The following is a 25,697-nucleotide window of genomic DNA, read 5'->3' on the forward strand; positions in this document are numbered from 1 at the left end:
CAACATTCACAAAATGTCGGCTGACGTGAAGATTTGCACAAAACACAAGGGATTCTGCAGATGCGAGAAATCTAGAGCAACACACACGAAATGCAGGAGGAACTCAGCAGGTCGGGCAGCATCTCGACAGAGGAATAAACTTAGTTTTGATGAAGGAAGGGTCGTGGCCCGAGACGTCGACTGTTTATTCCTCTCCAAAGATGCCGCACAACCTGCTCAGTTCCTTTGTGCTTGTGTCTCAAGCATTGTATGTTTTTAACACAAGTTTGGCTTTTCCAATGCTTGCAGCTTTTACTTAAAGTTTTGCTTTTAGTTTGCTTCGCATTTCCTCAAAACAAATAACAGAATAAAGAGGGCTCCATGACCCAGCACACAATTCTAGCTGGCACGCATGCGTTTTGGGGGATGTACTGGCAACAAATTGGCCGGGTCACGTGGCGCCGCGGTCACGTGAGGCGCCAGCGTCCCCGCTTCGGTTGCAGCGATGGTGTTGGGCAGGGCGCTGCATTTTGTCTTTAAAGTCGGGGATCGCAGCCGCAGCATTAAATTTTACAGAGATGTCTTAGGCATGCAGGTGAGTTTGATGCTTCTCTGCGGAGCAGGCCGGAGGGTGTCCCGAATTTTCCACCGTGCCCTTTGGCGTGGTTATGCCCTGTGCCCACCCCCGTCCTCGGTAGACGGCGAGGCCTTTGCGGGATTCGCGGACTAAACCACGTGGAGTGGGAGGTGTTTATTTTTGTTTCAAAGATAAACAGATAAGCACAAGGAATACTGCAGATTTTGGAAATACCGAGCAACACACACAAAAAGCTGGAGGAACTCAGCAGCTCAGGCAGCATCTATGGAGATGAATAAACAATCGACGTTTCGGGCTGAGACCCTTCTTCAGGACTAGAAATGAAAGGGGAAGTAGTGAGAATAGTAAAGAGCAGGAAAGGAAAGCGGACAGATTGACAGGTGCTGATGAGGGGACTACTGTTTAGTCTTTTCATAGCTGATGCCTGACCTGCTGAGTTCCTCCGCCGTTTCGTGTGTTACAACTCTGTATTTGTATGACTATACGGTCACAGAAGACCACAGCACAGAGCAGGCCGTTTGGCTCATCTAGTCTGCACCAAGGTCTTATTCTGTCTAGTTCCGTCGACCCACACTTGAACTAAACTCCTCGCTTCCCTTCCCAGCCACGTGCTCGTCCATACGTCGCTTGCTGGTGTTAAAGCCGACACAGAGTCATGTGTACGGCCCAGTCCATCGCAGAAGTCCTCCCCGCTGTTCAGCGTATCTACAAGGAGCACAGCCACAGGAAAGCAGCATCAAGTTCCTCTGCCAACCAGGCCGTCCTGCTTCTCACTGTCATCGGGGAGGAGGTACAGGAGCCTTGGGCCCCACTGCACCAGGTTCAACCATTAGCCTTCTGAACCAGCGTGGATACCTTTACTCACCTGTGGACTCACTTTCAAAGTGCTCATGTAATTAGTGTTATTTATTTACTTATTTGATGCACTCAGACCCCACCTGGCACCGATACGTTACAACCTGGTTATTCAATTCTCTATTGAAATTTTTAAAAATGACAAAACTTCATTCTGAACAACATTTAAACCTTATCAAGAGCTGCCGCTATTACAGTGAACATCCAATCAGCCAATGAGAGCGCTTTACTTGCGCTCTGAGCCAGTCACGTATGAGTTCACTCTCTGCCTCTCCTGCACGTGTAAGCTCTTACGCCCTTGCCAATTTCTTCCAATTTTTCACCCGTAATGCCTGGAAAGCATTCCACGACTTCCAGCGAGAGTAGTTCGTCTAGGATGTCTGGGAAAAATACCAGCGCGGCTGTGGAACTGCAAGTGATGCGGCGTTTGAAAGCTGGTGAGCGTCCGGTCGATGCTGGTGCCTCTTGACATTGGCTACATCAACGATTTTTAAAAAATAAAATGCAGACAAGATAAAAATGGACCAGTTCGCCGGTGGTGACCCTGACTGGGAGCAAAGCAATAAAGCAAAGAGAGATCTTCTCGACGTGACTTTGTGCTGCCGAGAACGGCTTCGTGAGAGGAAACTTAAGAAAAGGCAGGCAAATTTGAACTCCTGCTTGAAGAAGGGGTGGAAGTTTGAGGAGGACCCAGAGCCTGGTCCCTCCTCTGAGACGTAACCAGCTTGCCTCCGCTGCTGTTGTGACGTGTTGCTGCTCCGCTGATATACAGGTTAGGCTTACTTGCGTGTTTGTTACTGTGTTTACATCAAATCAGGTCAAGTCACTTTCATTGTCATTTCAACCGTAACTGCTGGTACAGTACATAGTAAAACTGAGAGTGTTTTTCAGGACCATGGTGTTACATGACACAGTACAAAAACTACACTGAAACTACATAAAACAACACAAAAACTACACTAGACTACGGACCTACACAGGACTGCATAAAGTGCACAAAACTGTGCAGGCATTAAAATAAATAATAAACAGGACAGTAGGGCAGTTAAGGTGTCAGTCCAGGCTCTGGGTATTGAGGAGTCTGATAGCTTGGGGGAAGAAACTGTTACATAGTCTGGTCATGAGAGCCCGAATGCTTCGGAGCCTTTTCCCAGACGGCAGGAAGGAGAAGAGTTTGTATGAGGGGTGCGTGGGGTCCTTCACAATGCTGTTTGCTTTGCAGATGCAGCGTGTAGTGTAAATGTCTGTAATGGTGGGAAGAGAGACCCCGATGATCTTCTTAGCATAGTGTATGACATAGTATATGTCTCGGATTTGATTTTTTTAAAAATCGGCTACAGAAGTCCATTTACGTGCATAATGCTGATTTACAAAGCGCGCCACCTGCAAGGGATGTATCCTCAGCGTTAAGCGGTGCCTGCGTGTATTTTGTTTTTATTTGCATTGATTGTCTTCTTTTGAACATTGGCTGTGTTGTTTTTCATTGATTCTGTTGTATTTCTTTGTTCTACTGTGAATGCCGGCAAGGAACAAGGAAAGCTCTCATGGTTGAATACGGTGACAAGTACGACTATTGAACTTTTCACGGTGTTTTCACTTCCACACATCGGTAGTGTTCATAGCACTCGTGGCCTCTTGGGGTAGTACAAATTCCACCCGTTTCACCGTCCACCCAGTCCCCACAGTGTCCGGCGACAGGAGATCCCTAGACTGCTGTCTTTCTCCTCAAAACCTTTGTGTTGGCTGCACCAAGGTTAAGTGAGTCCCTCGGTGTGAACTCTTGACGGCTTTGAACCTGGCAGTTGGCAGCATTCCTTAACAACCATCTTCTTGGAACTGACGACCATTGAGTTTCTAAGGCCTGTTGCTGATCAGCAAGTCAGGCAGCGTCCGTAGTGGGAAATGGACAGAGGTTTTTGGGTCGAGACCAGCACAACCTCATTTTTGCTGCTTTTGCAGTATTTACCTGAGTATTTCAGGCCTTCGTGGTGCAGTAACAACAGGACCTTAAAAACTGTGGCCCTTGCCCCTGGGGACTTCGTGGTGGCCGTGTGAGCTTCGGAATGCCCAGATATCTCCCATCTCCCATCAGATGTCTCCTTAACCCCCATTCTGTTGGATCCTGGACCTTTTGTGATCCAGAGGTTCCTCGGAAGTCAAGGTTGAGGCATAAACTACTGCCGCGATGAGGCCAAACTCAGGTTGGGGAGCCTCCAACCTGGTGGCATGAGGATCGATTTCTCCGACTTATGGGAATTGTCCCCGTCCGCCGGCCTGCCTCACCATTCCGACATGTCTGTCCATGGCCTCCTCTACTGCTGCGATCAGGCTTCACTCGAGTTGGAGGAGGAACACCTTGTATTGCATCTGGGTAGCCTCCAGTCTGATGGCATGAACATCATTTTCACAAACTTGCGGTAATTGGCTCCACCCTCTTCTTCCTCAATCCCTTTTCACTCGGTCACCATATCTCCTTGCCTGCCCCTCACCCCCTCTTGCTCCTCCCCCTCTATTTCTTCCTTGGTCTCCCGGAAGATTCCCCTTTCTTCCAGCCCGTATCTCTTTCACCAATCGACTTCACAGCTCTTTACTACACCCCTCCCCCCCCAGTCTCACCCCTCCCCCCCCAGTCTCACCCCTCCCCCTCAGTCTCACCCCTCCCCCTCAGTCTCACCCCTCCCCCCCAGTCTCACCCCTCCCCCCCAGTCTCACCCCTCCCCCGTCTCACCCCTCCCCCCCAGTCTCACCCCTCCCCCCCAGTCTCACCCCTCCCCCCCCAGTCTCACCCCTCTCCCCCCCCAGTCTCACCCCTCTCCCCCCCCAGTCTCACCCCTCTCCCCCCCCAGTCACCCCTCCCCCCAGTCTCACCCCTCCCCTCCCAGTCTCACCCCTCCCCTCCCAGTCTCACCCCTCCCCTCCCAGTCTCACCCCTCCCCCCCAGTCTCACCCCTCCTCTCCCAGTCTCACCCCTCCCCTCCCAGTCTCATCCCTCCTCTCCCAGTCTCACCTATCACCTTGTAGACCTACCTCTCCCCACCCCCCCCCACCTCACCCTGACTTCTAATCTCTATTTTCCCTGCCCTCTTGAAGGGTCTCCACCTGAAATGTCGACAGTTTACTGTTTTCCAGCAGCCTGGCCTGCTGAGTTCCTCCAGTTTTTTGTGTGCATGAAACTTGTTGCTTGCAATTGTTTTATTAAATGCAATAAGAACAAAGAAGAACAAAGATTCATCGAGAGAGACAAAGGAAAGAGGAAGACTAAAAAGAAGTCATGGTCTTCTCATACCGGTCTAGAAATGCCCAAAATTCCACCAATAACAATTAGCCAATAAGATTCAAGTGATACGACTTCTGCCACTGAAGCAAAGAAGTTTCCAGAAAAAGAGGCAATTGCACCTACTGGAAAACTCACTGAATGGTTGAATGTATTTTAGTGATGGTTTTGTACTTGCTGGAGTTTAGAAGAATAGTTGGGGATCTCATTGAAACCTGTTGAATACTGAAAGGCCTAGATAGAGTGGATGTGGAGAGGATGCTTCCTGAAGTGGGGGAAATCCAGGACCAGAGGCACAGCCTTACAATAGAAGGACCACAGACAACATGCTGGAGAATCTACCAACCTCCACTTGAAATGCAGCCAATGATTTGACCTCTGTAGCCGTCCACAGAATGACCACCATCTGGCCAAAGCAGTTCCTCAGATCAGGCAGCATCTATGAAATAAATAAACTGTCGATGTTCCAGGCCAAGACCCTTCTTCAGGCATAGAAGAATGTCCCTTTAGAACAGAGGTGAGCAGGAACTTCTTTGGCCAGATGGTGGTCATTCTGTGGACGGCTACAGAGACCAAATCATTGGCTGCATTTCAAGTGGAGGTTAGTGGCTTCTTAATTAGCGAGGGTGTCAGAGGTTACAGTGGGAAGGCCGGAGAATGGGGTTGAGAGGAAAAATGGATCGGCCAGCAGACTTGATGAACCAAATGGTTTAATTCTGTCTCTATGTCTTATAATCTCCAAAAATAAACAATTCTGCACCTCAGTCCGACAGTTCCGAGGAGAGTAACCTGTTGTTGGGTGTTTGTACAGGTCCTGCGACATGAAGAGTTTGAGGAAGGCTGTAAGGCAAGCTGCAATGGGTGAGTAGCACAAGCGAAATGCTGGGGGATCTCAGCAGGTCAGGCAGCGTCTATGGAGGGGCAATGAACAGTGGGTGAGCAAAGCCTTGTGTGGCTTGTGGGAGTGAAGGGTAACTAACCCAGACCAGTAAAGTTACTGGTTGCTTTCCAATCTCCACTGAGCGTTTGGTTGCTGGGGCAAACACAGAACCATGCCAGCAATGTGTATTACCCCAAACTTTACATACGTCATTCTTCAGTACTCCAGCGTAAAGGAAAGTGAAATGTTACTCTGGATTAGATAGAACTTTTATTTGCCCCGAAGGAAATTATTGTTGCAAAGCTGCTCAGTCAGAAATACAAAATGTAAGTGTTGTAGGTATGAAAAAATAGAAAATGTGCATTGAAAGTAAAGAGCAAAACTCAGATGTGTAATGAAACTATCTAGTTACGTACTTCCAACACACACAAAATGCTGCTGGAACGCAGCAGGCCAGGCAGCATCTGTAGGGAGAAGTACAGTCGACGTTTCGGGCCGAGACCCTTCGTCAGGACTAGCTGAGAGAAGAGATAGTACTCTGTTGCTATGTTTTTGTTCTGCCGAGCATCGTGGACAAGCCATGTTAGTGCCGGGATGTGTGGCAACACTTGCCCGCTGCCCCCAGTTTGGATGTACACGTGATAAATAAATGAATCTTGAACAGAAAGGTAGTAATGTTCATGGACTGTTCAGAAATATGGCGGGGGGGGGGGGGGGGGGGAAGCTTCCTAAAACATGGTGTGTACAGTATCTCAGTCTTCTGTACCTCGTTCCCAGTCCCAGTGGTGGTAACGAGCAGAAGGCAAGTCCCAGATGGTGAGGATCTTTAATGATGGACGCCGTCTCTTGACGAGACGTCCTTAAAGCAAGGCGGCTTGTGATGGAGCAGGCTGGGTCAACCGCCCTCCGCAGCCCCTGGCGATCCTGTGCATTGGAGCCTCCACAACAGACAGTCAGAATGTCCTTCACTGTAAGTCTGCAGAAATCCGCGAGAGTCGGCGCGCTGGATGGCCTCGTTCTCTGCCACGGTAGCTCCAGGATCTGAAAATAGCTCTGCTGTGAAGCTGACGTTGCCGGAAAGTGGGTGGTGGGGGGGGGGGTGAATTGTAAGCGCCCTGAATTCTCTGATCTCTGTTACAGACCCTATGACGGCAAATGGAGCAAGACCATGATCGGCTACGGCCCCGAGGATACTCACTTCGTGTCTGAGTTAACGTATAATTACGGAGTGGGTGAATATCACCTGGGGAATGACTTCTTGGTAAGGGTATCTGTCTCTCTATCTGCTTGGGGTGCATGTGTGCTTGATGAGGATGATGGAAGACAAATGGGGTGTTTTTGATTTGTTTTTTAGCTGCTGTGGCACAGCGTTGTGGGTTGTACGCGTCCGTGTTCTAATTTATTTCAGTTTATTTAAAGCCGACTTGTCTTTGTGTTCAAGCTTATGGTCTGTCATTAAACCATATTTATGTTAATGGCTATTGTTCCTCTGGGGCCAAGGTGGAAAACACCGTGCACATCGCAAACGCAGTCACGCGCAGCACGTACACTCTCAAAATAATAATCAGCACGAGTCCCTGGGATTGACAGGTTGACGCAGCTTCGCATTTCACTTGTTCTGAAAGATCTTTGCCCTGAAACGTTAAATAGTGCAAAGCAAAGCAAGAGTTGCGTTAACTCTCCTTTCTCCTCAGCTGCTGCCTGACCTGCTGAGTGAATATATAGTTTTCTGCTTTCGGTTAAGCTGTGATCTGAGGGTGTGAGTGGAGTGTGGGTAGACCTGCTCGCTGCCTCTCCTACACTGAATACAGAGTGAGTGAGCCCACTCTGCCATCGTCCACCCATTAACGCTAATTCTACGTCGATTACTTTTTAATTGAATCGTATTCAGAACGCTACAGCACAAACTGCCCTTCAGCCCATCTAGTTCATGCCAAACTGTTACTCTGCCTGGTCCCATTGGCTTGCACTTGGGGCATGCCCCTCCCATGCATGTACTCGGCCAAACTTCTCCTTCGCAGGTACATTACAGTGAAAGGTGTTGTTTGTGTTAGCAGCCAGCACGACCTAAGGATGTGCTGCGGGCAGCCCGCAAGTGTTGTTAAATTTCGTGATGCCCACAACGTTCAGCAGAACAGCGGCCAAAAAAGTTCCTTAACTGCCCCCTTGCGCACACAGACGGGCCTCCAACCCCAGGACAGGCCACCTCCGGGCCTCCGTCTTCCAGTCCTTGGCCCCAGACTCACAGACATCGGACATCTAAACTCCAGTCCCCACCTGGACTCACTGGCATGAGTGATCCTGAAGTACAGGACCTCATATTAGCAGCCTCCAACCTGATGGAGTGAACATTGATTTCTCTAACTTCTCCCCTGTCCCCTTCCATTTCCTCCCCTCTTACCCCTTCTCCTCACCTGCCCATCACCTCCCTCTGGTGCCCCTCCTTCCCCTTCTCCTATGGACCACTCTCCTAACAGATTCCTCCTCTTTCGGCCCTTTACCTCTTCCACCTATCACCTCCCAGCTTTTCATTTTATCCCCAATTTCTCCCTCACTGGCTTCACCTCTCACCTGCTGGCTTGTGCTCCTCCCTCTCCCCCCACCCCCATTTCTTAATTAATATTAAATCAAATCGAGTTTAATTGTCATTCAAACCATACATAGATACAGCTGAGCGAGACAGCGTTCCTCTGGAGCTGAGGGACAAAATATTCAAAATAGCAAGCAACATTCAAAAATAGCAAGAAACATAATTCAAAATATCAGCAAAGAAGCATATTCACTTGGGAAAAGAAGTGTATATGTATAGGCCAAGACCCTGAGTGACAATGTCTAGCTTCCCGGCAGTGTACAAGTAGTCCCCAAGTTACGAACATCCAACTAATGGACAGCTCGTACTTACGAACCGAGGAAGGAGAACGCCGTCCGCCATTTTAAGTCATTGCCATTGACACTATGAGTGTGTAACTTTGTATTTGGCTTAAATTTTTCTTAGCAAGATTCACCCTGACCCTGCCCCCCCCCCCCCGGTTCCGGTCGGCTGGTGGTGCAGTGAGATCAGCGCCGGGCCAGAGAACGGAGGTTTCCGAGTTCGATCCAGTGACAGACCGCTCCCTTGCCGGGTTGATGTCGATCCAGTGACTCCCGTACCATTCGTGCCGGGTTGACGCCGAGCTCGCAACTCGACCTCGTAAAAAAAACACTGCCACCTCCAGTTTAAATTCCCAAGCGGAATATTGTGGAGGATCAAATACCCAAACCCAGCACAGCCCCCCACTCGTCCCATTTAGCCTGTCTCAGTGAGGTGGTCCTTAGGACCCAGTGGACCTCGGGAGCCAGCGCAGCTCGGGACCCGCTGCCCATAGTGTTTCTGTTCCATTGACGGGAAGTGATCGTGATTGAAAATAAAGTGGAAATAATAAAGCATTTTGAAAGAGGTGAGACGTCATTGGAAAAGCATTAGGCAACAGTCAGTCAACGATTGGAACAATTTTAAAGGATACAGGTAAAGGATTAAGTGAGAATAATGGAGCATGTGAAAGGCCCTGCCCCGATGAAAGCTACAATTATTACTAAGCAATGCAGTGGTTTAATTATTGGAATACGTACGTTTCTTAAGTGTTTTATAGGCATAGAAAGGTAAAATATATACTAAGACAAACGTTTGACTAACTGACGCTAAATAATACCGGATGTACTTGTTGCGACTTACGTACAAATCGGACTTAAAGACGGACTCAGGAACGGAACTCGTTCATAACCTGGGGACTGCCTGTACAGTCACATGCAATCCAGCTTGTCATTCCATCGCTCGAACACTGGAGGGCAGCACCAGTGAATGAGGCCAAACCCCAGCCAAGCTCAACCACGTTTCCGCATCTCTCACTTGGTCTGTGGCAGCAGGCAAGCCCAAGGCTTGAGGCCTAGTTCTTGCTACAACTGAGGCTGCACAGCTCCCATGTGGACTGTCTTCCCCCCCCCCCCCACCAGACAAAGGGAACAGGCCTATGGCAACTTGCGTTATTACTGTCCAACACAGTTGTGCGATCAGAAATGGACTGTCAGAGGCAATCTCCCACAGTTATACCGCACCAACTCCAATGCTTCCGAGTATCGGGCATCACAGTCTGCAGCCAGCTCAGCTGCTCCGATATCCCGGCTGGACCCCTCCTTTTAGTACATCTCTACCCGTCCACGCTATAGGCCGCTCCCACAACTTCCATGTCGTTTATGAATTTCCCGATTTTTCCTGGCCACATCTGCATCCTAATCATGAGCGTATATTACAAACAACGAGGGTCCCAGCATGGATACTTGCAGGGCGGGGCACCACTGGTCACTAGCGCCTGATCTTACATTGCTTTCTTTCTGTAGGGAATGACGCTTCAGTCGAGTCGGGCAGTGAGCAATGCCAAGAAGGAGGGATGGCCGTTGACCGAAACTCAGAATGGAGTGTTTGTAACGGAGGCCCCAGGGGGATACAAGTTCTATTTGGTGGATAAGGACCAGCCTGAGTCAGGTTTGGACACAGATTCTAGTTCCTTTTAATCTGTTGTTAGAAAATCGGCATGGAAAATTGATGATGAGAGACATTGATCATGTGGATAGTCAGAGGCTTTTTCCCAGGGCTGGCATGGTTGCCACAAGAGGACACAGGTTTAAGGTGCTGGGGAGTAGGTACAGAGAGATGTCAGGGGTAAGTTTTTTTACTCAGAGAGTGGTGAGTGCGTGAAATGGGCTGCCAGCAATGGTGGTGGAGGTGGATATGATAGGGTCTTTTAAGGGACTCCTGGATAGGTACATGGAGCTTAGTAAAAAGAGGGCTATGGTAAGCCTAATAATTTCTGAAGTAGGGACATGTTTGGCACAACTTTGTGGGCCGAAGGGCCTGTATTGTGCTGTGGGTTTTCTATGTTTGGTGCAGTATTTGAACTTGAGGGTGGCGGGCGCAGATGCGTCTCTACCAAAGGAGGTGTGAGGCCCTCCTTTCCTCCGCTAGCCTGCAGGTGACCCCCCCCCCAGGATCCAGGTCACGGGAAGCCATGGGAGCAGGTGGTGGATGGTCGTATGAGCAGCAAGTCCTGGTTATGCAACCACTGACACCAGGCAGACAATCTCTGAAGAGTATTGATCATGGCTGGGGTCACCCACCTTGTAAAGACACTGCCCAGAAGAAGGCAATGGCAAACCACTTCAGTAGAAAAGATTTTCCAAGAACAGTCACTGTCATGGGACCGTGATCGCTCGCGTCTTGCAACACAGCACATAACGGCGATGATTTGAACTTGAGACCAGATGTGCTGCAAGCGCCAGCTTGGCATGCCCACAGCTTACTAACCGGTATGTCTTTGGAACGCGGGCTGAGACGGGAGCACCCGGAGGAAGGCCACGGGGAAAATGTACAAACTCCTTACAGACAGTGTTGGGAGGAGAATCTGCAATCTGACCCCTGGCACTATAGAAAAGAACGAAGCAGGGGAGGATGCAGAGAGGGCTAAACGGGGATCACGCTCCCAAGATGGAAGAAGAGACCGATTAGTGTTGACTGTTTGATATCTTGTTTGGAGGATAATCAAATCAATGTTTGTTCCTCTCACAGGCCAGTGTTTCCAGTATTGAGGCCCTAATTATACATTATACTTTATAATTTTTTTTATGCCATGAACCAAAATCATTAAGCAAGAAGTTTGTGGACCCCTGGTTGGGAACACCTGCTCTGCGTTAAAATCCCGGGAGATCAGCAGTTTGTGAGATACTCAAACCACCCCATCTGGCACCAATGATCATTCCACAATGAAAGTCACTTAAATCATATTTCTTCCCCATTCTGATGTTTGGTCTGAACAACAACTGAACCTCTTGACCACTTTTGCATGCTTTTATGTATTGAGTTGCTGCCACATGGTTGGCTGATATCTGCATTAATGAGCAAATTAAATTGAATTGACTTCATTTCTTAAATCCTTCACATACATGAGAAGTAAAAATCTTTGTCATGTCTGTCTAAATGTGCAATTTATAGTAATTTATAATAAATAGAACAGTCAAGAAAGTGAGTCACTGAGTGTAGCTGGACAGCTGGGTTGGGAAGACCATGTTGAACTTGTGCTTGGAGCCAGAAATGTTCTTATCTTGGGAAGAGATTGGAAATGGAAATATTCAAGATGTACTCAAAGTTTCTTTGAAGAATTGGAGTATCCACACAGGCTCGTGACCCTTCAAAATAGAAAAGGAAGATTTGGGGTAGTATTATGTCACGAGCTCACAGAAGCCCTGTGTAACTGGCAGCAGGAGTAGGTCACCTCACTAACTCCCTCTGCCACCACCTGAGGAGGTGTCTGGTTCCTGCAATGTTCTCACCAACCACCCCACAAACCCAGCACGGAAGGAGATCATCCTTATTCCTGACCAACTGCAGAAGAATTAAGATATTCTTACAGAGACTATACTCTGCATTCAAATGGGAGTTCTCCAAGTAATGGGGAGTTACATCATGGGGACTGGATTCTGCAGCTGCTGGAAATCCAGAGCAACACACACAAAATGCTGGAGGAACTCAGCAGGTCGGGCAGCATCGACTGAGAGGAGTAAACAGATGTTCTGGGCTGAGACCCGTCATCAGGAATAATAAAAGATCTCGGCCCAAAATGCCGACTGTTTATTTTTCTCAACAGATGCTGCCTTCCCTGCTGAGTTTCTCCAGCGTTTAGTGTGCATGTTACATCACTGTGTTTTTCCTTGGGTGTCACACAGTTCTATCTCGTCCTTGATGTGTCCATGTTCCCTTGTGCTCCAGACCCACCTCTGGTTTTCTGTACCCTCCCTGACTCCCTCCTCCCGCTCTCTTCCCACGTTAATTTTCGCCACTACTCCGCCGGTGGGCAACAGCTCGTTGTGGGAAGGCTGTGGAAGCTTTAGAGAGGGTGCAGAGATCTCCCAGGATGCTGTTTGAATTAGAGAGGAAAGGTTGAGTGAAAGAGGATGAGAGGTGACTTGACAGAAATCTACGAGGTGATGAGAGGCAGGCTGTGACTCTTTCCCAGGGCAGAAATGGCTAACACGACGGGGTAGAACTTTAAGGTGGCCAGAGGCAGGTTTTCTCTGCATAGAGTGGTGGGTGTGTGGAACACACTGCCAGGGGTGATGGTAGAGGCAGCTGCATTAGAGACTGTTAACTAGGCATATGGATGATAGTAAAGTGGAGGGCTATGTAGGAGGGAAGGGTTAGATTGATCTGGGAGTAGGTTAAAAAGTTGGCACAGCATTGTGGGCTGAAGGGCCTGTGCTGTGCTGGTGTGTGTTCTGTTTTAATGTTTATGACACTGCACGTTAATCATTGTGTCTGGCTCAGACGTTAATTCGTTAAGGGGAAGCCAGAGCTTGAAGCCTGTAACTCACCCCAAACTTAAAGTCGTCCTTAACTCAAGAGATGCTGGAAATCTTGAGCAAACACACACACAAAGCAAGTCAGGCAGCATCTGTGGAGGGGAATAAACGGTCGATATTTCAGTGTGAGATCCTTATTCAGGACTGGAAAGGGGGGGGGGGTCCAGAATAGAAAGCCTGGGGGGGGGGGGGGGGCAGTTCAAGCTGGCAGCTGGTGGGTGAGGGGGAAGATGGGTAGAGCAGAGGGGTGAAGTAAGAAGCTGGGAGGTGATAGGTGGAAAAGGTAAAGAAGGAGGAATCTCATAGGAGAGAGCACAGTGGACCATGGATGAAAGGGAAGGAGGGACACTGTAGATGCTGACTGACCTGCAGTGTTCCCCTCAGCCTTTGAGTGTGTGTGTTGCCCTGGATTTCCTTGCAGCAGGGCACCAGGTCTGCGACTGGACTGCAGGATGGGAATATGTCAGGCAGTTGCTTGCCTGTATCGGGGGGTGGAGGAGGAGGCTAAGTACTTGTCTCCAGCACGAGGGTATAGCCCCTCGATGAGGTTGAGTGTTTCCATTCAATTTCAAGTGACGCTCAAAGCCCCTGTTGCATTGCAGACCCGGTGCAGAAGGTAACCCTGGCTGTGTCAGACCTGCAGCGCGCGGTCAAGTACTGGTGCGATTTACTCGGGATGAAGCTGTACGAAAAGGACGACGCCAAGAAGCAGGTCTTGCTGGGTTACGCCGATGATCAGGTGAGCTGTGGCCAGCACACATCCATAAAACGCGGGCAAACGGTACGGGCTCGGGGAAGGTGAGTATTGTGCCCGGTTCCGGTCGCCTCATTATAGGAAGGATGTGGAAGCTTTAGAGAGGGGTTCAGAAGAGATTTGCCAGGATGCTGCCTGGTCCAGAGGACGTGCTTTATGAAGATGTGTTGAGTGAGCTAGTGAGAAGGAGAAGTAATTTTAATAGAGGTGGACGAGATGAAAAGGGGTACAGATAGTGGATAGCCAGACTTGTTCCTGGGGCAGGAATGCATAATACCAGGGGCAGAGCGTTAAGGTGATAGCAGGAAATTACAGGGGTCACGTCAGGGGTCTTTGGAGTTTGTGCAGCTCTGGGTTTTCACAGGTGAGGTCGCTGGCGCCTGGGCTCGGAGCCGTACGAGTGGAGTTCACCTAAGTGGTTTGTAAGTGGGAACTGTGACCGCGGACCAACTTCCCACACGGTCCTGCAGCAGGCGGTGAGTCCGTTTTGCTGGCCTCCCCAGCACTCCTCCATATCCTCATGGATCAGCTGCTCATCAGCTGGGGGAGGCCCGGTAACCCCAGCAGGTTCTGCAGTTACTTGGAAATCCGGAACGGCCAACAATCAGAATGCCGGAGGAACTCAGTGGGTCAGGCAGCATCTGTGGAGGGGAATGAACAGTCGATGTTTCGGCTGGAGACCCTTCATCGGGACTGGAAAGGAGGGTGGGAGCAGCCAGGGTAAGAAGGTGTGGGAGGGGAAGGAATACGAGCTGACAGGTGATAAGTGAAGCCAGGTGAGGGGGAAAGGTGGGTGGATGAAGTGAGAAGGTGGAAGAGGTGACGGTCCGGAGAAGAAGGAATCTGTTGGGAGAGGAGAGTGGACCGTGGGAGAAAGGGAAGGAGGAGGGGCACCGGGGGAGGTGATAGGCAGGTGAGGAGAGGAGGGGAGCCAGAATGGGGAATGGAAAAAGAGCGGGGAGATGGTGGAGAAATTAGCAGAAGTTAGAGAAATCAGCTGTCAGGTTGGAGGCTACTCAAATGGAATATAAGGTGTTGCTCCTCCAACCTGAGTTAGCAGATGATTGTTCCTACCTGAGAGAAGCTGTAACTATTCTCCCCTATGTTTCCATCAAGTTCCCCACTCGTCTCGACACTAGCAGCATTTGTTAGTAGATGGCTAACCTGTCTTTGGGATACGGGAGGAGATCAGGGCACACTGAGACAACTACGAGATCAGAGGGGGAGTGCAAACTTCACGCAGGAGGAACTGAACCCAGGGTGCTAGTGCTAGGAGGTAGCCATTCTACTGACAGTGCCACGGTACCCCTACACACGAGCAACATTCTGCAGTGGCCAGTTAATCAAATCAAACAAGTTGTTTAATTGTCAGTCCAACCATATATGGATATAGCCGAATTAGACCTCTGGGGCCAAGGTGCAAAAATATACAAGTGCACTCCAAATAATGAGAAAGGGGGGGAAAAAGAATATAATCATGTAAGAAAACAAGTTTTTAGACCAAGTTCCTGACCGACAAGTGACAAGTCCTGCAAATTGATTTTTCTTGGCAGTCCAGCTGGTAATTCCGCTGATCCACCACTGGAGGGCAGTACTAATGGTACTCAGTAGCAACTGAGCCAACGCGCCATGCTACAACACAAGCCCGAGGACTGAGGCCTAGTCCTAGCTACAACTGAGGCGACACTGCTCTCTCCCCACCAAACAAGGGAAACATAGAAAACCTACAGCACAATAGATAGATAGATACTTTATTCATCCCCATGGGGAAATTCAACTTTTTTCCAATGTCCCATACACTTGTTGTAGCAAAACTGTTACATACAATACTTAACTCAGTAAAAAAAAATGATATGCATCTAAATCACTATCTCAAAAAGCATTAATAATAGCTTTTAAAAAGTTCTTAAGTCCTGGCGGTAGAATTGTAAAGCCTAATGGCATTGGGGAGTATTGACCTCTTCATCCTGTCTGAGGAGCATTGCATCGATAGTAACCTGTCGCTGAAACTGCTTCTCTGTCTCTGGATGGTGCTATGTAGAGGATGTTCAGAGTTATCCATAATTGACCGTAGCCTACTCAGCGCCCTTCGCTCAGCTACCGATGTTAAACTCTCGAGTACTTTGCCCACGACAGAGCCCGCCTTCCTTACCAGCTTATTAAGACGTGAGGCGTCCCTCTTCTTAATGCTTCCTCCCCAACACGCCACCACAAAGAAGAGGGCGCTCTCCACAACTGACCTATAGAACATCTTCAGCACCTCACTACAGACATTGAATGACGCCAACCTTCTTAGGAAGTACAGTCGACTCTGTGCCTTCCTGCACAAGGCATCTGTGTTGGCAGTCCAGTCTAGCTTCTCGTCTAACTGTACTCCCAGATACTTGTAGGTCTTAACCTGCTCCACACATTCTCCATTAATGATCACTGGCTCCATATGTGCGGTATGTGCGGTTGGGAGACTGTAGGTCTGACACGGTGGTCAGCAGCACAGGGGCGCCGCAGGGAACCGTACTCTCTCTGGTCCTGTTCACCCTGTACACATCAGACTTCCAATATAACTCGGAGTCCTGCCATGTGCAGAAGTTCGCTGATGACACGGCCATAGTGGGGTGTGTCAGGAATGGACAGGAGGAGGAGTATAGGAAACTGATACAGGACTTTGTGATATGGTGCAACTCAAACTACCTGCGTCTCAATATCACCAAGACCAAGGAGATGGTGGTGGACTTTAGGAGATCTAGGCCTCATATGGAGCCAGTGATCATTAATGGAGAATGTGTGGAGCAGGTTAAGACCTACAAGTATCTGGGAGTACAGTTAGACGAGAAGCTAGACTGGACTGCCAACACAGATGCCTTGTGCAGGAAGGCACAGAGTCGACTGTACTTCCTAAGAAGGTTGGCGTCATTCAATGTCTGTAGTGAGATGCTGAAGATGTTCTATAGGTCAGTTGTGGAGAGCGCCCTCTTCTTTGTGGTGGCGTGTTGGGGAGGAAGTATTAAGAAGAGGGACGCCTCACGTCTTAATAAGCTGGTAAGGAAGGCGGGATCTGTCGTGGGCAAAGTACTGGAGAGTTTAACATCGGTAGCTGAGCGAAGGGCGCTGAGTAGGCTACGGTCAATTATGGAAAACCCTGAACATCCTCTACATAGCACCATCCAGAGACAGAGAAGCAGTTTCAGCGACAGGTTACTATCGATGCAATGCTCCTCAGACAGGATGAAGAGGTCAATACTCCCCAATGCCATTAGGCTTTACAATTCTACCGCCAGGACTTAAGAACTTTTTAAAAGCTATTATTAATGCTTTTTGAGATAGTGATTTAGATGCATATCATATTTTTTTACTGAGTTAAGTATTGTATGTAATTAGTTTTGCTACAACAAGTGTATGGGACATTGGAAAAAAGTTGAGTTTCCCCATGGGGATGAATAAAGTATCTATCTATCATATGAGGCCTAGATCTCCTAAAGTCCACCACCATCTCCTTGGTCTTGGTGATATTGAGACGCAGGTAGTTTGAGTTGCACCATATCACAAAGTCCTGTATCAGTTTCCTATACTCCTCCTCCTGTCCATTCCAATACAGGCCCTTTAGCGCACAAAGTTGTGCCAAACATGTCTCTACCTCTGAAATTACTCGGCTTACCTATAGCCCTCTATTTTTCTAAGTTCCATTTACCTATCCAAAAGTCTCTTAAAAGACCCTATCGTATCTGCCTCCACCACCGTTGCCGGCAGCCCATTCCACACACTCACCACTCTCTGAGTAAAAAAACTTACCCCTGATATCTCCTCTGTACCTACTCCCCAGCACCTTAAACCTATGCCCTCTTGTGGCAACCATTTCAGCCCTGGGAAAAAGCCTCTGACTATCCACAAGATCAATGCTTCTCATCATCATATACACCTCTATCAGGTCACCTCTCATCCTCCTTCACTCCAAGGAGAAAAGGCTGAGTTCACTCAACCTATTCTCATAAGGCATTCTCCCCAATCCAGGCAACGTCCTTGTAAATCTCCTCTGCACCCTTTCTATGGTTTCCACATCCTTCCTGTAGTGAGGCAACCAGAACTGAGCACAGTACTCCAAGTAGGGTCTGACCAGGGTCCTATATAACTGCAACATTACCTCTCGGCTCCTAAACTCAATCCCACGACTGATGAAGGCCAACACACCTTATGCCTTCTTAATCAGAGTCAACCTGCGCAGCTGCTTTGAGTGTCCTGTGGACTCGGACCCCAAGATCCCTCTGATCCTCTACATTGCTAAGAGTCTTACCATTAATACTATATTCTGTCATCATATTTGACCTACCAAAATGACCTAGGGCACTCAATGTCCAACAGGGTCTTGCGATCACAGAAGAAACATCCAAGACAGTCACGGTTTCACTGCATCCCACCTTCTTGCCAACTCCGGTGCCTCTCAGTAGCGGGCAAGCACACGCTCCCCACCCAGGTCAGCTCTTCCAAATCCAATCCCACTTCTCCTGCGGCCCGACAGCCCGGCTCGAGCCCCACTGCCCGGCGTCCCCTACCAACCCACACATCTCTGAATGTAGAAGATCAACTGTGGTTGTAGGGCTTCCGTGCAAACTCCAAAGGCAGTACTGAACCCAGGTTATTGCTGCTGCAAAAGGCGGCTTCCAACAAACAATATGACAGTTCAGGGATTTGGTAAAATAATGGTTCAGTTACTAAACTCGCAATCAGAACAGTATCCGGTGTTGTTTTTGCATTTCTACATACCAGAGAGACAGAAATTGCTTTAGTGTCTGATGCAGAAGGCAACACCTTTCATTATAACCATATAACAATTACAGCATGGAAACAGGCCATCTCAGCCTTTTTAGTCCGTGCCGAACGCTTGCTCTCACCTAGTCCCACCGACCTGCACTCAGCCCATAACCCTCCATTCCTTTCCTGTCCATATACCTATCCAATTTTTTTTAAATGACAACATCGAACCTGCCTCTACCACTTCTACTGGAAGCTCGTTCCACACAGCTACCACTCTCTGAGTAAAGAAGTTCCCCCTCATGTTACCCCTAAACTTTTGCTCCTTAACTCTCAACTCGTGTCCTCTTGTTTGCATCTCCCCTACTCTCAATGGAAAAAGCCTATCCATGTCAGCTCTATCTATCCCCCTCATAATTTTAAATCCTCCATCAAGTCCGCCCTCAACCTTCTACGATCCAAAGAATAGAGACCTAACTTGTTCAACCTTTCTCTGTAACTTAGGTGCTGAAACCCAGGTAACATTCTAGTAAATCTCCTCTGTACTCTCTATTATGTGTGAAGTGGTAGGTCTAATTTGAAGACAGAATATAATATAAATGGTAAGATTGAAAAGGTAAATGGCTAGTCCAAGGGGACATAGTGTTAAGGTGCTTGGAAATAGGTATCAAGGGGATGTCAGGGTAAGTTTTTCACACAGAGAGTGGTGAGTGCGTGGAATGGGCTGCTGGTGACGGTGGTGGAGGTGGATACAATAGGATCTTTTAAGAGATTCTTAGATAGGTACCTGGAGCTTAGGAAAATAGAGGGCTATGTGCTCAGGAATTTCTAGGCAGTCTGTAGAGTAGGTTACAGGGTCGGCATAACGCTGTGGGCTGAAGAGCCTGTAATGTGCTGTAAATTTCTATGTTCTGTTACTGAAGTGGTCACCCCCCCAGCATGGTAGTGTAGCGGTCAGCTCAACACTTTACGGTACAGATGACCCAAGTTCAGTTTCCACCGTTGTCTGTAAGGAGTTTGTTCGCTCTCCCCGTGACTGTGTTTCCTCCGGGTGCTCCGGTTTCTTCCCATGTTCCTGAGACGTACCAGTTGGTGGGTTAGTTGGTCCTTTTAAGTTGTCTCGTGGCAAGGCTCTGATTAAATCGCCCTCCTGACTGAGAAACAAGTGCGTAACGGTCTGAGCTGTGACGGGCGTTGATTGACATTCGGAGAAACAAGTGCACTACAGTCTGAGCTGTGACGGGCGTTGGTTGATATCCGGGGGCCAGTCAGGGTCTTTCTAGAACGGTGAAGTGAACTCGAGGGGCTGTGCCGCAGGGATCTGCTCGGGCAGAAAGCTGACGTGTTGCCCTGCTTGTGTTACAGTGCAAGTTGGAACTCCAGGACATCGGCGGTCCTGTGGACCACGCCACCGCCTACGGAAGGATTGCATTCTCTTGTCCGAGAGAGCAGGTAATGGTGGGGCTAACAGACCATTTACTATAAATGACCATCAAGCTTCCTGTGGTGTAGAAGACCTCAGGGGCCACCTGTTCTGGCCATGGACAGAGGAACGTTCCCCGGCAGCCCCCAGTTTTAGCTGCCCCGTCCCAGGTGCCAAGGGTCAGTATTAGTGGTGAGGAATCCTGCCTGGTCGCAGACTGAAAGTTGGTGTTTTATTAAGTTACCAGGTTTGGAGACTCAGGTGAGGAAGGAGAAGCAGAAGATCCTGACAGCTTTGGTGAGCCTGGAGACACCGGGAAAGGCGACCGTGGATGTGGTGATCCTGGCAGATCCGGTGAGTGGTGGGGTCCGGAGGCTTGGAGTAACGTGTTTGTTACACAGGCTGTTTGGGTGATGTCTGGTGTTGAGTGTACAGTCGATACTGTGTTTGTTACACAGGCTGGGTGATGTCTGGTGTTGAGTGTACAGTCGATACTGTGTTACACAGACTGTTTGGGTGATGTCTGGTGTTGAGTGTACAGTCGATACTGTGTTACACAGACTGTTTGGGTGATGTCTGGTGTTGAGTGTACAGTCAATACTGTGTTTGTTACACAGGCTGGGTGATGTCTGGTGTTGAGTGTACAGTCGATACTGTGTTACACAGACTGGGTGATGTCTGGTGTTGAGTGTACAGTCGATACTGTGTTACACAGGCTGGGTGATGTCTGGTGTTGAGTGTATAGTCGATACTGTGTTTGTTACACAGGCTGGGTGACGTCTGGTGTTGAGTGTACAGTCGATACTGTGTTTGTTACACCGGCTGTTTGGGTGACGTCTGGTGTTGAGTGTGCAGTCGATACTGTGTTTGTTGCACAGGCTGTTTGGGTGACGTCTGGTGTTGAGTGTGCAGTCGATACTGTGTTTGTTGCACAGGCTGTTTGGGTGACGTCTGGTGTTGAGTGTACAGTCGATACTGTGTTTGTTACACAGGCTGTTTGGGTGACGTCTGGTGTTGAGTGTACAGTCGATACTGTGTTTGTTACACAGGCTGTTTGGGTGACGTCTGGTGTTGAGTGTACAGTCGATACTGTGTTTGTTACACAGGCTGTTTGGGTGACGTCTGGTGTTGAGTGTACAGTCGATACTGTGTTTGTTACACAGGCTGTTTGGGTGACGTCTGGTGTTGAGTGTGCAGTCGATACTGTGTTTGTTACACCGGCTGTTTGGGTGACGTCTGGTGTTGAGTGTACAGTCGATACTGTGTTTGTTACACAGGCTGGGTGATCTCTGGTGTTGAGTGTGCAGTCGATACTGTGTTTGTTACACAGGCTGTTTGGGTGACGTCTGGTGTTGAGTGTGCAGTCGATACTGTGTTTGTTACACAGGCTGTTTGGGTGACGTCTGGTGTTGAGTGTGCAGTCAATACTGTGTTTGTTACACCGGCTGTTTGGGTGACGTCTGGTGTTGAGTGTACAGTCGATACTGTGTTTGTTACACCGGCTGTTTGGGTGACGTCTGGTGTTGAGTGTACAGTCGATACTGTGTTTGTTACACCGGCTGTTTGGGTGACGTCTGGTGTTGAGTGTACAGTCGATACTGTGTTTGTTACACAGGCTGTTTGGGTGACGTCTGGTGTTGAGTGTACAGTCGATACTGTGTTTGTTACACAGGCTGTTTGGGTGACGTCTGGTGTTGAGTGTACAGTCGATACTGTGTTTGTTACACAGGCTGTTTGGGTGACGTCTGGTGTTGAGTGTACAGTCGATACTGTGTTTGTTACACAGGCTGTTTGGGTGACGTCTGGTGTTGAGTGTACAGTCGATACTGTGTTTGTCTGGTGTAGTCGCTGTGCAATGGAACTCATTTGTTCTGTTTCCCTCACCCCACAAGGACGGCCATGAGATCTGCTTTGTGGGCGATGCAGCTTTTCGTGACCTCTCCAAGATGGACCCCAATGCAGCCAAGCTACTGGACGACGTAAGTCCCAGCATTAACGCCGCCTCACTCAGAATGTGTAGTCAGACTGGATGGGATGCAAAACATTGCGATGCCTAGCTGGTCCTCCACTACCTTCTTGCTGTAACTCAGAACTGGTGCTAAGACAGAGAAGGGGGGCATTGATAGCTCTGTGAAGTGTCAGTCCAACTAGTCGTGCTTTGCTTGGGAAGCCTTTAACTGAATAAGTGCTTCCATTTTACAGATCTCATTTATCAGATGGTGTGCATTATCTGAAAGTTCACTGCACTGTTGTATGTGATGAAACACGAGGATACCAGAGCTATAAGTGCAATAAGCCCTAATTCAGTCTAGATAAATATGAGCAGGGAGCTGTCCTGGGAGAGTTTCCATGAGAATCAAGTACATTGTGTTTTGTGTGGTTTGGATTTAATGTTGAGGTGTGACTGGTGACATTGAATTGATGTTTGTTACCCTGGTGGTCTGAGTGATGTTTGATATGGATGCTTTCTGACAGAACACATTTGTTCCACCAGGATAACAGGGGCAACTGTTTCTGGTGATGCTGATGTTCCCCCATCTATCCAGCAGACCCACAAACGCTAGTTCATAAGGACGTGTGTGACCTGGGCAAGACCTGAAATAAGGAGTATCGTTTTAAGTGTTGTGACGAATTAAAACTGAGCGACGCAGGAGCTGTATAACTGGGAAATAGAAAAGCCCATATTATTCACAATGCAAACCTCCAAGAATCCAGTGGAATCTCACTCTCCTTGTAAACTTAAATTCGCCGGACCAAATAACCACAGCACAAAAAAAAATCCCTACCTATCTTTTTCACTGGTTTATTTCTTCGAGCTCAGCCGGCGAGGGAACTTGGTCCCGACACCCAGGGGGAGAAGCGTTCTTGTCCCCCTGGCGGTTCAAACAAGTTCACTGCTCGACTTCCAGAATTGTTACAATCTGTAAGGCCGCCAACATAAAAGAACAATCAGTTCGATAGACATTCCAGCTACTCAAATAGAGCAAAACTTAATAACTTAGATAAGAGACTCCACCAAATTTAAGCTTTAATTAAGAAAGGAATGTCCTGTCTTATCTCCATCAGCAACTGCCTTTTGTCGAAACCAAAAGGTGTGAAAAATCAGGAGACTTCTTTCATGGATCTGTGTGAACTTTAACCCTTTTCTCGCTCCAAAGAAGCAGCTGTGAGACATCATCTTAAACATGCTGTAGCCATTCACAAACCAGAATGCACAGACACAGTCGGTACTCAGCCTTAACCCATTATTTACAGGAACCTGAGAATCCCCCAATTCCCTTGAAACTTTATTACCCTGACAGTTTTATAGTTATTTATGCTTCTTTCGCACAAAGATAACGAACACTTGCAGTCTCAATTGCTGTAATTACCAACGTAACTTCAACATGCGGGATATAGTCAGGTACATTTACAGAATTTCATATTTAGAGTGGAAATTAGCAGAGCCCCTTTGAATATTCAGTACTGGTGTCTGCTTCAGAAGCCTCTAAGTACAAACTCTAGACACCCAAAATATACCCCTTTTCCTAGTGTTGAAAGATGACACCGTGAATTTATAACTTACCAGAAGGTTAAATGAGAAGCTAGATCTGTCCCAGATAGACCTTTAGCGATGTGTTAATAGCAGGAACATTCATCCTAGTGCAGGGCTGCCCAACCTGGGGTCTATGGACCCTTTGCTTAACAACATTGGTCCATGGCATAAGATAAGTTGGGAGCCCCTGCTCTGTTTTGCTTTCGTCTATGTTGTTTCAATGGGGCAGAACCATCAGCTCCTGCACCCCATAATTGCGCTCACTAGCCACGGGGAGTTTTAAGTCGTGTATGGTTTTTATTTCCTGACAACTGGTTCTCACTTTAGTTCGTCCGTAATTTTGTGACTCCGGAGTGATTCCTAGCCCAGCATGGTACTTGGGGTGGGTGGGCAGGTTTTTAAGCCCGGGGAAGGAGGTGGGGGGTGGGGGGGGACTGAGAGTATCTGATCCACCAGCTTGAGGGAGTGACCCTTGCTTTCCTCTTCCCAACAGGCCATCGCAGCAGACAAGAGCAACGAGTGGTTTGCCGAGCATCGTAAGCAAAAGCCGTCTGCGTGAAGGGGGTTGGAGATGCTCGTGCACGGATCCTGCTGACTGTGTTTCCGAGGGGGGGGGGGTGTTGTTTGAGGAATGATTTCATTTCTCTGTGTTTCCATCACATGGAAAATTGTCACCAGAGACTTCCACCATGTCCTTTGACACAAGTAAACCTGTTACTAATTCCTACCGAAATCGTTCATCATTTCACATTAAAGTTTGGTCATAGATACAGCGGTTGCTGAATGCGTTGCCCTGGTAGTTCTTGCCTCTGTTTCTTCATCCCTGTGGTTTCACTTTCTTGGTGTCGATAATTGGCCGTGGTAACCGCGAGAGGGTGTGTGGGCTCTCTCTGGTCTGATTCTTTGTCTAGGTTCTTAACGGAGCAAATGAGCTCAATATTACATCCCAGGCTTCCTGTGCTCTTTCTGTCTCACGTAAACACTAGTTATCACTTCTAACAACAGTGATGGAAGCCTTTTTAAAGATTAGTTTGATTTGTCACATGGATATTGCAACCTACAGTGAAATGCATCATTGGTGTCAGCGATCAGCATGGTCTGAAAATGTGCTTTGCCGCGTTTCTGGGCCAATGGAGCATTCCCACAACTTGCTAACACTAACCTGTGTGTCTTCCTTTGGAATGTGGAGGAAACGTACAAACTCCTTACAGACAGTGGCAGGAATTGAACCCGTTGTGGATTGCTGGTACTGGAAGTCGTTGGGCTAACTGCTGTGCTACATCAATGCTCCTGTGCCATCTGGGATTGTGCTTTCCACCTGGTGAGAATGGAAATCTCTGGACGGGGATGCAGAAGATCAGGGAGGCGCGCTCACAGTTTGTAGATGTTTGCTCAGTTATTGAAGGAGATCAAAGGGGAGGTAAATGGTGTTGACCGTAAGAAATAGGAATAGAATTAGGCCATTCAGCCCATCAAGTCTGCTCTGCCATTCCATCATGGCTGATTTCTTGTCCCTCTCTCCTGCCTTCTCCCCGTAACCTTTGACGCCCTGACTAACAAGAACCTGTCAATGTCTGCTTTAAATATACCCAGCAACGAATTCCACATCATCACCAACTACTCACTGTTTTAAAGGGACATCTTTTTACTTTGAGGCTGTGCCTCCTGGTCCTTGACTCTCCCGTAGTGGAACGAGGCTAACGAGGAGCACAAGTGTGGGGACCCACATTGCAAAGTACACCAAAACCCTCTGCACTGTTGGAACACATCGACAAAGAGCGCTGCCCCCATCGGGGATCCAGACCACACTTGCTTCTGGCTGCTGCCATCAGGAAGAAGGAAGCCTTGGGCCCCACTCCACCAGGTCCAGGAACATTTATTACCCTTCAATCATCAGGCTCTTGAACCAGCCTGGATAACTTCACTCACCTCGACAGTGAACTCATTCCACAACCTATGGACTCCCTCTCAAGGACTCAACAACTCATGTTTTTAATACGGACGGAAAAATGAAATGATTTCACTACTTCAGAAAGTTAGAAACTACATAGAATTTGAAGGTACTGGCAATCTTTTTGAATGTTATAATGAAAATGAAGGTTTGGAGGATGAGTGAAGACTGTCCATTGTTTGCTCTAGGTAGATGCTTCATTGATCCCAAAGGAAGTTGCAATGCCACAGTCGCATTACAAGTGCAGAGATGTACAAATATTAAAAGAGAAGTAAGAAAAAATAAAAATGACTTCAACAGTCTAACAAGAGGGGGTTGT

General features: G+C 48.3%; 1 protein-coding gene across 2 annotated transcripts; it reads left to right on the plus strand.

The window, feature by feature from the left end:
* The first annotated feature begins 439 nt into the window (after nt 1-439).
* On the plus strand, nt 440-24,199 carry glod4 (glyoxalase domain containing 4). 2 transcript variants are annotated; one of them, XM_073053224.1, is made up of 9 exons: nt 440-574; nt 5,518-5,567; nt 6,727-6,847; nt 9,961-10,105; nt 13,575-13,711; nt 19,835-19,921; nt 20,133-20,246; nt 21,785-21,871; nt 23,921-24,199. In XM_073053224.1, exons 1-9 carry the CDS (start codon nt 485-487, stop codon nt 23,984-23,986), a joined length of 897 nt encoding a protein of 298 aa, XP_072909325.1. In that variant the 5' UTR covers nt 440-484; the 3' UTR covers nt 23,987-24,199. The 2 variants fall into 2 exon arrangements, with proteins under 2 accessions (XP_072909325.1, XP_072909326.1); XM_073053225.1 differs by lacking the exon at nt 440-574 and adding an exon at nt 1,271-2,204.
* Nucleotides 24,200-25,697: the final 1,498 nt, after the last annotated feature.

This window comes from Hemitrygon akajei, chromosome 8 (genome assembly GCF_048418815.1).
Source record: "Hemitrygon akajei chromosome 8, sHemAka1.3, whole genome shotgun sequence".
Classification (NCBI taxonomy): Eukaryota; Metazoa; Chordata; class Chondrichthyes; order Myliobatiformes; family Dasyatidae; genus Hemitrygon; species Hemitrygon akajei.

What these genes read in the sequence shown, in the direction of transcription:
- glod4 (XM_073053224.1), top strand. Translation starts at nt 485, where the DNA reads ATGGTGTTGGGCAGGGCGCTGCATTTTGTCTTTAAAGTCGGGGATCGC. An exon ending in ACCTGGGGAATGACTTCTTG is followed by an intron (nt 6,848 to 9,960) that starts GTAAGGGTATCT and finishes TTCTTTCTGTAG; the next exon opens with GGAATGACGCTTCAGTCGAG. An exon ending in CAGCCAAGCTACTGGACGAC is followed by an intron (nt 21,872 to 23,920) that starts GTAAGTCCCAGC and finishes TCTTCCCAACAG; the next exon opens with GCCATCGCAGCAGACAAGAG.